This window comes from Taudactylus pleione, unplaced genomic scaffold (genome assembly GCF_031769625.1).
Source record: "Taudactylus pleione unplaced genomic scaffold, aTauple2 ptg001800l, whole genome shotgun sequence".
NCBI classification, from domain to species: Eukaryota; Metazoa; Chordata; class Amphibia; order Anura; family Myobatrachidae; genus Taudactylus; species Taudactylus pleione.
In genome coordinates, this window is record NW_028286197.1 from 254194 (window position 1) to 269049 (window position 14856).

At 41.8% G+C, this 14856-nt stretch overlaps 1 protein-coding gene across 1 annotated transcript in view; it reads right to left on the reverse strand.

Moving 5' to 3' along the window:
• The window catches only part of LOC148436340 (myosin-binding protein H-like), a 117792-nt gene that overhangs the window by 48926 nt on the left and 54010 nt on the right, over positions 1 to 14856 (reverse strand). Inside the window, exon 4 of the mRNA XM_088465018.1 lies at positions 9185 to 9273. Within this exon, the coding sequence (XP_088321144.1) occupies positions 9185 to 9273 (89 nt within the window). The remainder of the gene's footprint in view (positions 1 to 9184; positions 9274 to 14856) is intronic.

Consider the following 14856-nt stretch of genomic DNA (forward strand, 5'->3'; position numbering starts at 1 on the left):
GTTGGTCTTGTCTAAAAATTATGGTATGAGATTAATAACGGTTAAATACCAATTACACTAACTGATGTATTTATCATGTTCTTTTTAATATACTATCATTAGTAAAAGTCTTCACTTCCACTTCATTATTTAATTTCTTTATTTATTTATATGTCCTTGTAGATGTTATCCTAAATTTTCTTTTTCTTTTTCAATGTAAAAAATGTTTTTGTTATCACTGTTGTCACATAATCACAAATAAATATTAACATGAGAAATATCAAATATGATTTTGTTTTTTCATAAACTTTGTAATTATTATGCAAAAATATGATTACTTCTTGGAATTATCAGGCCGGAGATAATTGATTTTTGCTCAATTTAAATGACACTTATCTCTTTTTTCTTCATTTATCTTTTTATACATATATATATATTTTATTTTCAGTTCTTTGTTTATGCCACATTATCCGCTCTACCCCCTCTATTCGCAAGATCTCTTTTATATCAATAACAAACTCAATCTTTACACAATATAAGACTATGTTATTCTCAAGTCTTATATTAACCAGATGTTGTACATAATGTTTCAAACCACTAACAATGGGCACCTAATGTGGTACCTATTTGTTTGTTCTGTCTTTATAAATTAGAGTCATGTATAACACATGTGAATAACCTCTCCTTATTTGCTAAACTACATGCCACTCATATTGAATTCTGACTCCTGATTGGTTCCGTCTGCTAGAAATAGCAGGGTAACCAGGGAGCATTACAGCTGATCTCCGTGACCAAGCCAGCTACAGGCGAAACGCGCGTCGGATTCGGGTGCCCCGCGACTGCAGAAGCGGGACACACCAACCCAAGGTTCAGTATCACCGTTACTACATCCCTTTCCCCCCCCTTTTCCCCCTCCCCCTATATCTGCACACACGGAGCTGACACCAGTTAGACATCCATTGGATGCCCCGCGATTTCAATATGCAGGAGACCTGAGCATCTAGCGAGACGGTACAGCTCACTGATTATACTTCACACATGGGCATCACTTTGTTTAGCCTTTCACTGTTACCATTTTTTCGTTCTGTCATATGTATAGTTTTGGGTGCCCAGCGACTGTACGGTGCTTGACACCCTGACTTAAGATTTAACAGTACTGAATATATTTCTGCTCCACATATGGGGCCCACTCTATTTAGCCACTTATAGCATATTCAACTAGTCAGGTTATTTGGATCTGACTGTATCCTACATCTGTGGCTGTTTAATTATATCGAATCATTAGTACTGTTTATTTTTTCCTGCTCCACATATGGAGCCTGCATTGTTTAGCCACTTATAGAATAGTTAATGACTTAGGAGATTTGGATTGATTGTTTCTCATACCTGTGGCTAATTAACCATTACTTAACTTCTATGTGTAAGGGTTGGCAATGTGAGTAACTCGCATTTTATATATTTATATAGTAAAATCTTTAGAACATAGATGCGTAATTGAAGTGTTTTTTATGTGCTAAATTGTGTCAATATCACTTTGGTCCGTATCACCTACAGCTTACTGCTTTGGTTATTTTCATAACGATGGAGATATCACTATAGGTCACCAGCTGTGAATTGACATTCTTTAATTATGTGTAGAGTGTCAATATCCACAGTGATATAAGACCTCTCTCTTTAAATTACCTGGGATCTCTTCTTGTCAGCTTTGTTTATGTAAACAATTAATTACTTCTTTTTTGTACATAAATATTAGTAAATGAGATTTCTCATATATAGATAATCTCAGAAATATTGACTCAAGTATAAAATATGAGTGACATTCTTGCACTCATTATTTGAAATTTCTATGTACATTTCATGTGGATGAACCACTCCTCACCTGCTGTTTTGATATTCTATTCTTTTTCTTTTATATGGCGCTATACTGACCCTACAAACCTTCCGATTACAATCCAATACCATTTGGCAAGACGATAATAGGTGGAGATTTTTGGTCCAGATAGCCAACCACTATCTATATATATGTATACAATTTCCATGGGATTACTGTACATGGGAGATCTCTCACTTCCTCTCCTCTGTAGATACACATGAGAGGGAGCAGCAGAGCCTGTGTTTCAGAATCTTTATCCCAGACTTATTTCTTTAGATATCTCTGGTTCCTACATACTATTCTTTTTCCCAGGAACACACATACCGAACCTATAATCCTCTCATTGGTTATCCAATGCAAATTGTATAATAACCAACAGCAGAGATTGGGTCTGATGCAGTGGTTCACTGTTGACTTTTTTCAAGGGATGCTTGCACTGGTAGATCTCTCATTCTCTCTCCTCTACACTGTATGAGATAAGATAGTAGAGCCCAGTTGCATCTTAGGATACATCCAACTTACCTTTGTTTTCACTTTCTGTTTTCAATTATCCCTTCTATTTACGCAGATACAACAGTAACCGTGGTCTTTATATGTCCCACTAAGAGGACTAATTAATTCACTTTGTTGAACCTTGTGTTGTTTACACGATATATCCAGATTTCTTTATGATGATATATTTTGGATTCTTTTAAGAAATTCACTTATTTCGCCTAATATGCAATAATAACAACTGAAGTGATCTTTACACTTCAATTTTTTAAAATTTATATGTGTTTATATATTAATTGTTCTGTGTGTCTGTGAGTCCTTTTATTATGTCATATATGATACCCAATAAAGGTTAAGTTTTATAGAGGTGAGGTATAGCTAATTTGTGTGCTCTCGTTATAGAGTCTATTTGTGGACGGCTAGACCCTCCACAACTTTTCTTTTATTTCTATGGGTAAGTACTTTGTTGTTCCATCTTTTGCCATTAATACTGCTAGAATTCTTCTAGGCATGGATTCTATTAATTGTCCAGTGGCGGAGCTCCCGGAGACAATGGAGCCATTTGCCACAGGGCGCCAGCCCTGAAGGGGGTACCTGGCTCCATTGTCACCTGGCCATTCCAGGCACTGCTGAGGAAGAGCTGCATGGAGAAGGAACAGCGCTCCACCTCCAGTAGCGTAACTACGGAGGGTGCAAAGGGTGCGGTTGCTATGGGGTCCGGCAGCTTAAGGGGCCCACCGGCCCAGCGATCGCACCCCCTGCACCCTCCATTTGCCGGCTGCCTGCTGAGATTGTGTTACCAGTGGGCACCCAGCTCCTTCTCTCCACTCTCCCCCCCCGGCGCCAGCGGGAGGATGGAGCTCACTCTTGAGCTCCGGCTTCTGGGCCCCGCAGTGCACTATGGGAGTGATGTCATGACATCACTCCCATAGTTCCGAGGTAAGTATTGTTTTTTTTTTGTGTTTATGTGTGTGCGCAGGGGGGCTTATACTGGGGGTACTACAGGGGACATTACAGGGGCCTTACTATTGGGAGCACTACAGGGGCCTTACTACTGGAGGCACTATAGGGAGTGCTACCACTGGGGGCACTACAGGGGCCCTTACTACTGGGGACACTTCAAGGGGCATTAATATTGGGGCATTGCAGAGAGCATTACTACAGGGGGCACAAGGGCATTTCAACTGGGGGCACTACAGGGGCCCTTACTTCTGGGGGCACTTCAGGGGGCATTACTACTGGGGGCTCTGCATAGGTGGGCACTGCATAGGGGAACCTCTACTCAGGGGCACTGCATAGGGGGACCACTACTTGAAGGTACTATATAAAAGGAACTGCATAGGGAGTGGTGGAAGATGGGGCTGGCATAGGTGCTGGGGGGGTGGTAAATTTTCATTTGGGGGGTGGGGGGGCACCAGCATTTATCTTGCCTCCAGGCACTTGGGATGAAGTTAAGCCACTGTAATTGTCAGTATGTTTTGTGGGGGACATTAGCCCAAATGTGAGAAACTGCATATCCATAACCTTGCCTCTACCGGCCTGAAGAATTATGATGATGCAAGAAGGATTCATACTTTTGTGCCGTTGTCTCCATATCCTCACCCTACCACCTGCATGGTGTAATTGAAAAAGTGATTTGTCACACCACATTTACTAGCCAATTCCTGTGTTCCTGAGCATCTGGAGGCAATTCATCCTGTTTACAGCAGATAGCAACAGATTGTCCATAGTTTGATGCACTTCTTCCCGTCTGTGGTACTGATCAAGTCTGCCCTCGAACAATTCACCAGTGCAGCCATTTTGCCAAATGCTTTCATTGCTGCTGCGAGCGCCAACAATCATTCCATATTGAAAGTTTGTCAAATCATGTTTACCCATTATTTCATGAGTGATACACTTCATTAATCTCTGCATACCTTCGCCTTTTTTTCATTTTTATACAGACTCAGATAACGACAACATTATCTGCAGAATAGCTGCTCTGCATAAAATCGCCTGGTGGTCATAATAATTTGGCCACTCACTGTATTACAAATATCATGGACTACATATGAATTTCCAAATCTACCCATATTATTTCCCTCTTATTGAAAATAACCATTACAAAGTCTTTAAATGATACTACATTGAAACAATAAACTGTGCACAGATCTGTACAGCCAAGTGCATATCTGCTGCGTGCACCCGCACACGCAGGGGGGGTTTCCGAGTACCTAGAAGCCCCCCTTGTCCGCTGCTCCATCGCCGCCGGCCCGGCGCGCTTCTTAACAATATTACTTTTTCTTTTTTTTTTGCAAAGCCTGGGCTGGCTGTAGGGGGAGCTGCCCTTCCCGGTCACTTGCCATTGGGCCACTGTGACCGGCCCGCAATGTGAGAGAGCGCCTGCTGCCGGGACTCTCTGTCCTTTACTGCATGCGCAGCGAGCCCCGGAGCCACACGAGGTAGGTGGAGCTTCGGGAGGAATAATATTTATAAAATGAATCCAGTTGACTTCTGTATGTATATGTATTGGGGGGGTGAACGGCGGAGGAGGATAATCTTTATTATAACAAGATGCATGACTCACTGCTGTATGTAGTTGCGCAAAATGACTCACTGCTGTATGTATTTGCCGGGGGCTGGAGAGAATAATATTTATTAAATGAAGCCAAATGACTGCTGTATGTATTTGGGAGGGGTAGGGAGGAAGGACAATATTTATGAAACGATGCCAAATGACTGCTGTATGTATTTGGGGGTGGGGGGGGACAATATTTATGAAATTATGCCAAATGACTGCTGTATATATTGGGGGGGGATAATAATTAATAAATGATTGATCACTGCTTTATGTATTTTGGCTCTGCATTTATGTTTTTTTTAGGTGAGTGCATGTGTCAGTGTGTCTGTCAATGTGTGTGTCTGTTTTCGTCAATGTGTGTGTTTGTGTGTATCTGTCTGCATCAGTGTTGTGTAGTATGCAGGCTAAGGGGGAGGGGAGGGGTGGGAGTGAGAACATGTCGGCATGTCAGTAATTGTAGTGAAAGAAGTACTGGCATAGGAAAGGACACAATGGCTGCTGTAAGGTGTAAGTAGAGATGACGAAATGCAGAGGTCAAAAGTACATTCAGACCTTTTTGGAACTTGGGTATTCTTAGAACATCAACATTACTATCTATTACCCATTTGAAAACAGAAAAACATATCCATAGGTTGCTTCACATACAGTATATCATGTCTATCAGAGCAGCCTATAGCCACCTGATGCCTTGTTATTTATATTATTTATATTAAAACACTTGAAGTACACAATTAAGTGTATGTTGCAGGCTTATTCTGTTTAGCCGTTTTTGTCATTGGGTCTGTAACCAATTATTTGGAAACTCTCCTTTCAAAATCCTGCGTTTGCCACTGGCGTGCCACAGGTGTCGGTATTGCAAACCAGTCAGGATTTCAGCATCTGCATTCTGACCACCAGTCATGTGTGCGCCAGTATTCCGTACCCAACCCACTTAGATGGATTTAGGAAATGAAAGTATGAATTTAAAGATTTCATGATAGTAAGCACCGGACACACCAGCATGAGTATATCAGCAACAGAAATAGCAACACTGGGTTTCATGCACACTCTTGTCATGGATATATTATGAATATGACACTGCACGCATATTCTATAGCAATGTTCCATTTATCTCTGATGATCACTTCCAAGTAGTCAATTTAGCATAAAGTGCTGTGCTGCCTGGTACCGATACAGATGTGACTATGGTACTAATTCCAGTTGCAGCTCTACTAATATGCGCACCTTGGGGCAACTAGGCACAAATGAGCATGTTCAACTCAAAGGAGAAATGGGCTTACAAAAGGTAAAGACAGTGGTGCAAGTATGGGGCGGTACAGTGTACCATTAAGGAATTTGTAGCTGGTATGCCATACCACCTACCACCTTACCCCAGGCTGGACACTGTTTGTTCCATTTTCATGTCCGAAATGAGAGGAGGTAGAGCCGGGTGGGCGGCACGTTTAAAGTTTTTTTGTCTAAAGAAGCAGTGGCATGATGTCATGCCGCTGGACACTGAACACTGAAGAGAAGAACTGAGCCATAAACAGCATCAGGAGAAGGAGATAAATGTGGGCTGGGCTGGGGAGACACGGGTCGAGGTTGGTGGCTGCAGATGAAGACACTGGCTGGCTTGGGAGCCCACCTTAGAAACAAGGCTGTGACTGAGAGACACAGGGGGAGGATGAGAGACACAGGGGAGGCTGAGAGACATGAGGGGAAGTTGAGAGACACAGGGGGAAGCTGATTTACACAGAGGGGGAGGCTGATTTACACAGAGGGGGAGGCAGAGAGACACAAAGTAAGGGGGAGGCTGAGAGACACAAAGAAAGGGGGAGGACAAGAACAATGGAGGGGGTTGGGGCTGAGAGATACAGGGAGCAGGAGGCTGGAAAGACAGTAGGCTGGTGTGATGGTGCAGGAGGCTGTGTCCTACAGGAAACTGGAAAGATGGGGCAGGAGCCTGAAAAGACCGGCAACTGAAGTGATGGGGCAGGGGACTGGAAGCCAGAGAGACGGGGGGCAGGAGAGACACAAGGGGCAGTAGGCTGGAGGAGATATAGGGAGCAGAGGTGACACGGGGCACGAGTCTGATTGAACCTTTGTTGTATGATGATGACATTGGTTACAATCAGGTGCATAAATATTGGGACATTGACAGAATTTTCATATTTTGGCCTCTATTCACCACCACGATGGCTTTGAAATGAAACAAACAAGATGTGCTTTAACTGCAGAATTTCAGATTTAATTTGAATTATTTCCCTGGTGAAGAAAAACCCCTTCACAACAGTTGGCCAAATCAAGAACACTCTCCGGGAGGTAGGTGTATATGTGTCAAAGTCAACAATCAAGAGAAGACTTCACGAGAGTGAATATAGAGGGTTCACCACAAGATGTAAACCATTGGTGAGCCACAAAAACAGGAAGACCAGATTAGAGTTTGCCAAACAACATCTAAAAAAGTCATTACAGTTCTGGAACAACATCCTATGGACAGATGAGACAAAGATCAACCTGTACCAGAGTGATGGGAAGAGAAGAGTATGGAGAAGGAAAGGAACTGCTCATGATCCAAAACATACCACCTCATCAGTGAAGCATGGTGGTGGTAGTGTCATGGCATGGGAATGTATGGCTGCCAATGGAACTGGTTCCCTTGTATTTATTGATGATGATGTGACTGCTGACAAAAGCAGCAGAATGAATTCTGAAGTGTTTCGGGCAATATTATATGCTCATATTCAGTCAAATGCTTCAGAACTCATTGGACGGCGCTTCACAGTGCAGATGGACAATGACCCGAAGCATATTGCAAAAGCAACCAAAGAGTTTTTTAAGGCTAAAAAGTGGAATGTTATGCAATGGCCAAGTCAATCCCCTGACCTGAATCCGATTGAGCATGCATTTCACTTAATGAAGACAAAACTGAAGGGAAAATGCCCCAAGAACAAGCAGGAACTGAAGACATTTGCAGTAGAGGCCTGGCAGAGCATCACCAGGGATGAAACCCAGCGTCTGGTGATGTCTATGCGTTCCAGACTTCAGGCTGTAATTGCCTGCAAAGGATTTACAACAAAGTATTAAAAATTGAAAGTTACATTTAGGATTGTTTAGTTTGTCCCATTACTTTTGGCCCCTTAAAAAGTGGGAGGCACATATAGAAACTGTTGTAATTCCTACACCGTTCACCTGATTTGGATGTAATTACCCTCAAATTAAATCTGAAAGTCTGCAGTTAAAGCACATCTTGTTTGCTTCATTTCAAAGCCATTGTGGTAGTGAATAGAGGGTAAAATATGAAAATTCTGTCAATGTTCCAATATTTATGCACCTGACTGTATATTCATATACAAACAGGCATCTTATGGAACATGTGTAAATACCAACTGAAGACACTGTCTGCCCAGGGAGGATCAGTTTCTTCAGAGGTCCCCAGTTGCAGATAAATCACCACATAGGTAAGGTATATTTGGATGGAATGGAGAGGAATGCTGAGTGATGAGAAATGAGACATGCTGACACCTGGCTATGCCCATTTTACCACTAAGAATTTTTTTTTACTTGCACCACTGTGTAAAGACCACAACTAGCATAGTTCTAGAAGTTTGTTCAGGAAATAAGGCATCTGCCACAACTGATACAGTCCAAATCATCCAGTCTACAGTGGCCAGAAATACACTATTGATAAAATGGAACCTGACATAACTTGTGTAAAGTAACAGATGGGCTACATTTAGCCGTTAACAGCTGAGGAAAACACTGTTGTCAACAGGTATAAACAACTTAACAGTGTCATTTTTGTGTGTTTGAATTCCTTGGCAAAGTGATATCTCCGCATATAAATGTGCTTACCCAACTTGTTAAAACAATAACAACCCTGTTCATAGTAAAGAAAGAATTTCAATTACCAGCAGCCCCTCAACATTCATAGGTGCAGCATGATAGAGGCTCTGCAGCTATCACCAATCCAGAGAACGCCTCATACATGCTCTCCTTACCACTACTTCATTTTATTTATAGATCTTTTCCCACAAAACAAAATGTGAAACTTGCACATGTGCACAGGCACAGTATAAAAGGCGCACAAATATACACAAGTCGTCAACATCCTAGATCTGGAGAAGGCCCTGGACACTACTTCCTTTATATTTCAATTACTGCACAGTGCTGAATGATAGTTATATCCTTATATGTATAAAAATGTTACATTCTAATATCAGAAGCACATTTTTTTGTGGTTGACCAGATTCCAATTACAATACTGCAAATGTAGCATAATGTTTTTAAAATAATATTACCTGAAATGGAATAACCAAATTCACAGCCTCTCCAACTTGTTTCACGTATGTCTGACGTAGATATCTTGGGAGACGGATTTTTGGGCGTTCTATAACAAAATCATTAAAAAACATATATTAGTAAGTATGCTCCTGTAGGGCCCCATATAATAATGAGTAATATGCTTGTTATCACCTGTTACTATTCTTAAATGGTGCTCCAAGCAATCAGCTCCTTACTGTCACTTTACAGGATTATGGGTCTATTGGATGGAGATTACGCGGCATTCACAAGCATTGGAAGAGTTGGCGCTTGGAGAAGATCTCATTTACAAACACATGGTGGCGGTGACATCATTGACCCGGCAATAAGCCGGGTTGGGCCGCCAGTCTGAAAGTGGTCTCAGCTGGGTCGAACCCGGGAAGGACACTTGAACAAAATCCCAGGTGTGACCCTGCAAAGCGATGTGAAAGGGGTATAACAGAATCATGCAAATCATGCACCCACAGTTATGGGCATGTGCATTGAGATTGCATGTACAGTAAGATACACTACGCCAACTGGCATTTTACTCAGTCTGCATCAGCTCCAATATGTCTGTATTTCATGTCAAGCCCACAAACTGTCTTTTTTTTAAAACAATCTATTTTTAAGGATTCTATGTAATATGTACCTACTATAGGAAATAGGTACAAAAGTATTTGAAAACAAACAAACAACCGTCACACTAGCACTGGCTATTGCTAATGGAAAATAGAATGACAGCAGACCAATGAGTACAGAGCAAGGTAAGAAGGTGCCTTAGTTGTGGGTTGCCTCATCAACCATGTTAATCTGTCACATGAAATATGCACACTACATGACTGCAATGCAATTTAGTAGCCTCTCCAGTAGTAACAGACATATGGATTTGGGATTTCCATAAAGAGGAAAATAATGTGACACCGCAGTCTCTAATATTAGAAACATTTATGGTCAGCAGAATGTACAGTATATACCACAGATAATAGCCCGTTGACAGATGCTTCCATTTACTGTACATATATCACCAGCAGTCTCACTAGTTTACAGTTGGTGTGATAAGTCTTGCTTATAAGCACCAAGCACATTACCTTGTATTTGCATTTGTTTAGGATAACTATAACTGTAAATTAACATAACCTTTATTCCAAACCCTCCAACATGCTGACACCAGTTACATACTTATCTGCTCCTTATTTCTGATTGCAGTCACCAGTATTAAAACCTCTCTTCCCATTAATTAGTCAGTACAACACAGGTGACAGTACTCATTAATTAAGAGGGAAGTGCAGATGCAGAGCACCTGGTGGGAGGGGTCATGTTGGAAGGTCTGTAATACTGCTTTTATACCTAAATTCCGGGTCTGACCCAGAGGTTGGAACAGGGTTCCAATCCGGATCAGACCCGGAATTTTCCCGGTGCCGACCCAGGATATTCCTGAGTTGGCGCCGTTCACACCGGAGCCGGCTCTGCAGTGACCCTGCTTTTCCGATGTTGAAGTAGATGCTTGGAGATTATGTAATCTCCAAGCACCACTGAAGCCGACCAATTTCCAGGCATGCGGCACGATCAAGTTCATCGTGACCCAGATCGTGCCGTTTACACAGCAGGGTCTCACGGGTTATTCCCGTGTTATACCCTGCAAGTTACCTGGCTTAGATTGCAGGGTTGCTCCACCCAGGAATCCAACCCTGTCCACTTTTACACCAAGGAGCTACCCGGGTAAACCCTGCAATAACCCGGGTTTAGCTCTGGTGTAAAAGGGACATCAGCAATATTTCAATATATATAATTAATTCTTAAGTTACATATATAACTACTAAAGTCAGAGGGTTATTAATGGTAAGGAGGTCAGTGTGCAATGGGCACCCGTTCCTGAGAAGCGAGTCTCCCATCACCAACCCTCTACATTCTAACTGGTGCCCCTCCACCACAGTGAGATCTGCCCAGTAATATCTGGAAATTAAACAAAGGCTCTGGCACAGTGCCATCTTTCTAAGATGTCGCTGCATAGGAGCGGGGACCCACTTGCCGGCATGAGGTAGGTATACTCTGCCTACCTGATGCAAGGTGTGGGGCCCTCCTGGACCCAGGCATGTTCATTGCAAATATGCCTATGCCTAAAGTGCATGCTTTTGAAATGTAAAATGATGATTTGTAGATCTTATAATACAGTATATCTGGCTATAGGCATTTTACAGTAGCACACTTAAAAAGTGTGATTCCCAATGTCAGGAAGCACTCCAATTCCTACAGAATAAGTGTGTAGAAGAGAGCAACAGAACCAGCACTTTTAGTTAATTTTAGAAACTGTCTTTCACCCATAAGCATCAATAACATCCCCTAATTGGACCTATTACAAAGATACAGTGCATCCAGAAAGTATTCACAACGTTTCAATTTTTCCACATTTTGTTATGTTACAGCCTTATTTCAAAATGGAATAAATTCATTTTTGTCCTCAAAATTCTACACACAATACCCCATAATGACAATGTCTAAAAAGTTATCTTTGGGCAGTTTCGCCCATCCCTCTTAGCACCACCTCTCAAGCTCCATCAGATTGGATGGGAAGCGTCAGTGCACAGCCATTTTCAGATCTCTCCAGAGATGTTCAATTGGATTCAAGTCTGGGCTCTGGCTGGGCCACTCAAGGAAATTCACATAGTTGTCCTGAAGCCACTCCTTTGTGTGCTTAGGGTCGTTGTCCTGCTGAAAGATGAACTGTCACCCCAGTCTGAGGTCCAGAGTGCTCTGGAGCAGGTTTTCATCCAGGATGTCTCTGTACATTGCTGCATTCATCTTTCCCTCTATCCTGACTAGTCTCCCAGTTCCTGCCACTGAAAAACATCCCCACAGCATGATGCTGCCACCACCATGCTTCAATGTAGGGATGGTATTGGCCTGGTGATGAGCGGTGCCTGGTTTCCGCCAAATATAACGCCTAGCATTCACACTAAAGAGTTCAATCTTTGTCTCTCATGGTCTGAGAGTCTTTCAGGTGCATTTTGGCAAACTCCAGGTGGGCTGCTATGTGCTTTTTACTAAGGAGTGGCTTCTGCCTGGCCACTCTACCATACATGCCTTATTGGTGGATTGCTGCAGAGATGATTATCCTTCTGGAAGGTTCTCCTCTCTCCACAGAGGAATGCTGTAGCTCTGACAGAGTGACCATCGGGTTCTTGGTCACCTCCCTGACTAGTGCCCTTCTCCCCCGATCGCTCACTTTAAACGGACGGCCAACTCTAGGAAGAGTTCTGGTAGTTCCAATATATTTCTGTACCCTTCCCCAGATTTGTGCCTCGAGACAATCCTGTCTCAGAGGTCTACAGACAATTCCTTGGACTTCATGCTTGGTTTGTGTTCTAACATGCACTGTCAAGTGTGGGACCTTACATAGACAGGTGTATGCCTCTCAAAATCATGTCCAGTCAACTGAATTTACCACAGGTGGACTCCAATTAAGCTGTAGAAACATCTCAAGGATGATCAGTGGAAACAGGATGCACCTGAGCTCAATTTTGAGCTTCATGGCAAAAGCCGTGAATACTTATGTACATGTGATTTCTTAGTGTTTTTTTTTTAATTAAATTTGCAAAAATCTAAAAAAAACTTTGTACACATTGTCATTATGGGATATAGTGTGTAGAATTTTGAGGACAAAAATTAATTTATTCCATTTTGGAATAAGGCTGTAACATGACAAAATGTGGAAAAAGTGAAGCGCTGTGAATACTTTCCGGATGCACTGTATTACATCTACTGCAAACCAGTAGTCTCTTAAAGTTAATTAGCCAACTTCAAACTCATCAATTGCAGAACTTAACACTAATATATATATATATATATATATAGATATATATATATATATATATAGATATATATTTATATACAGTCAGGTCCATAAATATTGGGACATTGACCGAATTTTCATATTTTGGCCTCTATTCCCCACCACAATGGCTTTGAAATGAAACAAACAAGATGTGCTTTAACTGCAGACTTTCAGATTTCATTTGAGGGTAATTACATCCAAATCAGGTGAACGGTGTAGGAATTACAACGGTTTCTATATGTGCCTCCCACTTTTTAAGGGGCCAAAAGTAATGGGACAAACTAAACAATCCTAAAATCTAACTTTCACTTTTTAATACTTTGTTGCAAAACCTTTGCAGGCAATTACAGCCTGAAGTCTGGAACGCATGGACATCACCAGACGCTGGGTTTCATCCCTGGTGATGCTCTGCCAGGCCTCTACTGCAAATGTCTTCAGTTCCTGCTTGTTCTTGGAGCATTTTCCCTTCAGTTTTGTCTTCATCAAGTGAAATGCATGCTCAATCGGATTCAGGTCAGGGGATTGACTTGGCCATTGCATAACATTCCACTTTTTAGGCTTAAAAAACTCTTTGGTTGCTTTTGCAGTATGATTCGGGTCATTGTCCATCTGCACTGTGAAGCGCCTTCCAATGAGTTCTGAAACATTTGACTGAATATGAGCATATAATATGCCAGAAACACTTCAGAATTCATTCTGCTGCTTTTGTCAGCAGTCACATCATCATCAATAAATACAAGGGAACCAGTTCCATTGGCAGCCATACATGCCCACGCCATGACACTACCACCACCATGCTTCACTGATAAGGTGGTATGTTTTTGATCATGAGTAGTTCCTTTCCTTCTCCATAATTTTCTCTTCCCATCACTCTGGTACAGGTTGATCTTTGTCTCATCTGTCCATAGGATGTTGTTCCAGAACTGTAATGGCTTTTTTAGATGTTGTTTGGCAAACTCTAATCTGGTCTTCTTGTTTTTGTGGCTCACCAATGATTTACATCTTGTGGTGAACCCTCTATATTCACTCTTGTGAAGTCTTCTCTTGATTGTTGACTTTGACACATATACACCTACCTCCTGGAGAGTGTTCTAGATTTGGCCAACTGTTGTGAAGGGGTTTTCTTCACCAGGGAAATAATTCTTCTGTCATCCACCACAGTTGTTTTCCGTGGTCTTCCGGGGCTTTTGGTGTTGCTGAGCTCTCCGGTGCATTCTTTCTTTTTAAGAATGTTCCAAACAGTTGATTTGGCCACACCTAATGTTTTTACTATCTCTCTGATGGGTTTGTTTTAATTTTTCAGCCTAATGATGGCTTGCTTCACTGATAGTGACAGCTCTTTGGATCTCATATTGAGAGTCGACAGCAACTGATTCCAAATGCAAATGTCACACGTAGAATCAACTCCAGACCTTTTACCTGCTTGATTGTTAATGAAATAATGAGGGAATAGCCCACACCTGTCCATGAAATAGCTTTTGAGTTGATAGTCCCATTACTTTTGGCCCCTTAAAAAGTGGGAGGCACATATAGAAACCGTTATAATTCCTACAACGTTCACCTGATTTGGATGTAATTACCCTCAAATTAAATCTGAAAGTCTGCAGTTAAAGTACATCGTGTTTGTTTAATTTCAAAGCCATTGTGGTGGTGAATAGAGGCCAAAATATGAAAATTCTGTCAATGTCCCAATAATTATGGACCTGACTGTATATATATATATATATAAACATAAGCTGGATTAGTGGCTGAGACGGAATCAGCGTAAAAATTAGCATGCGCGACACCATCTTGCAAATGGCAGCTAGACTCCATCTTAAACATAAGAATCTGCAA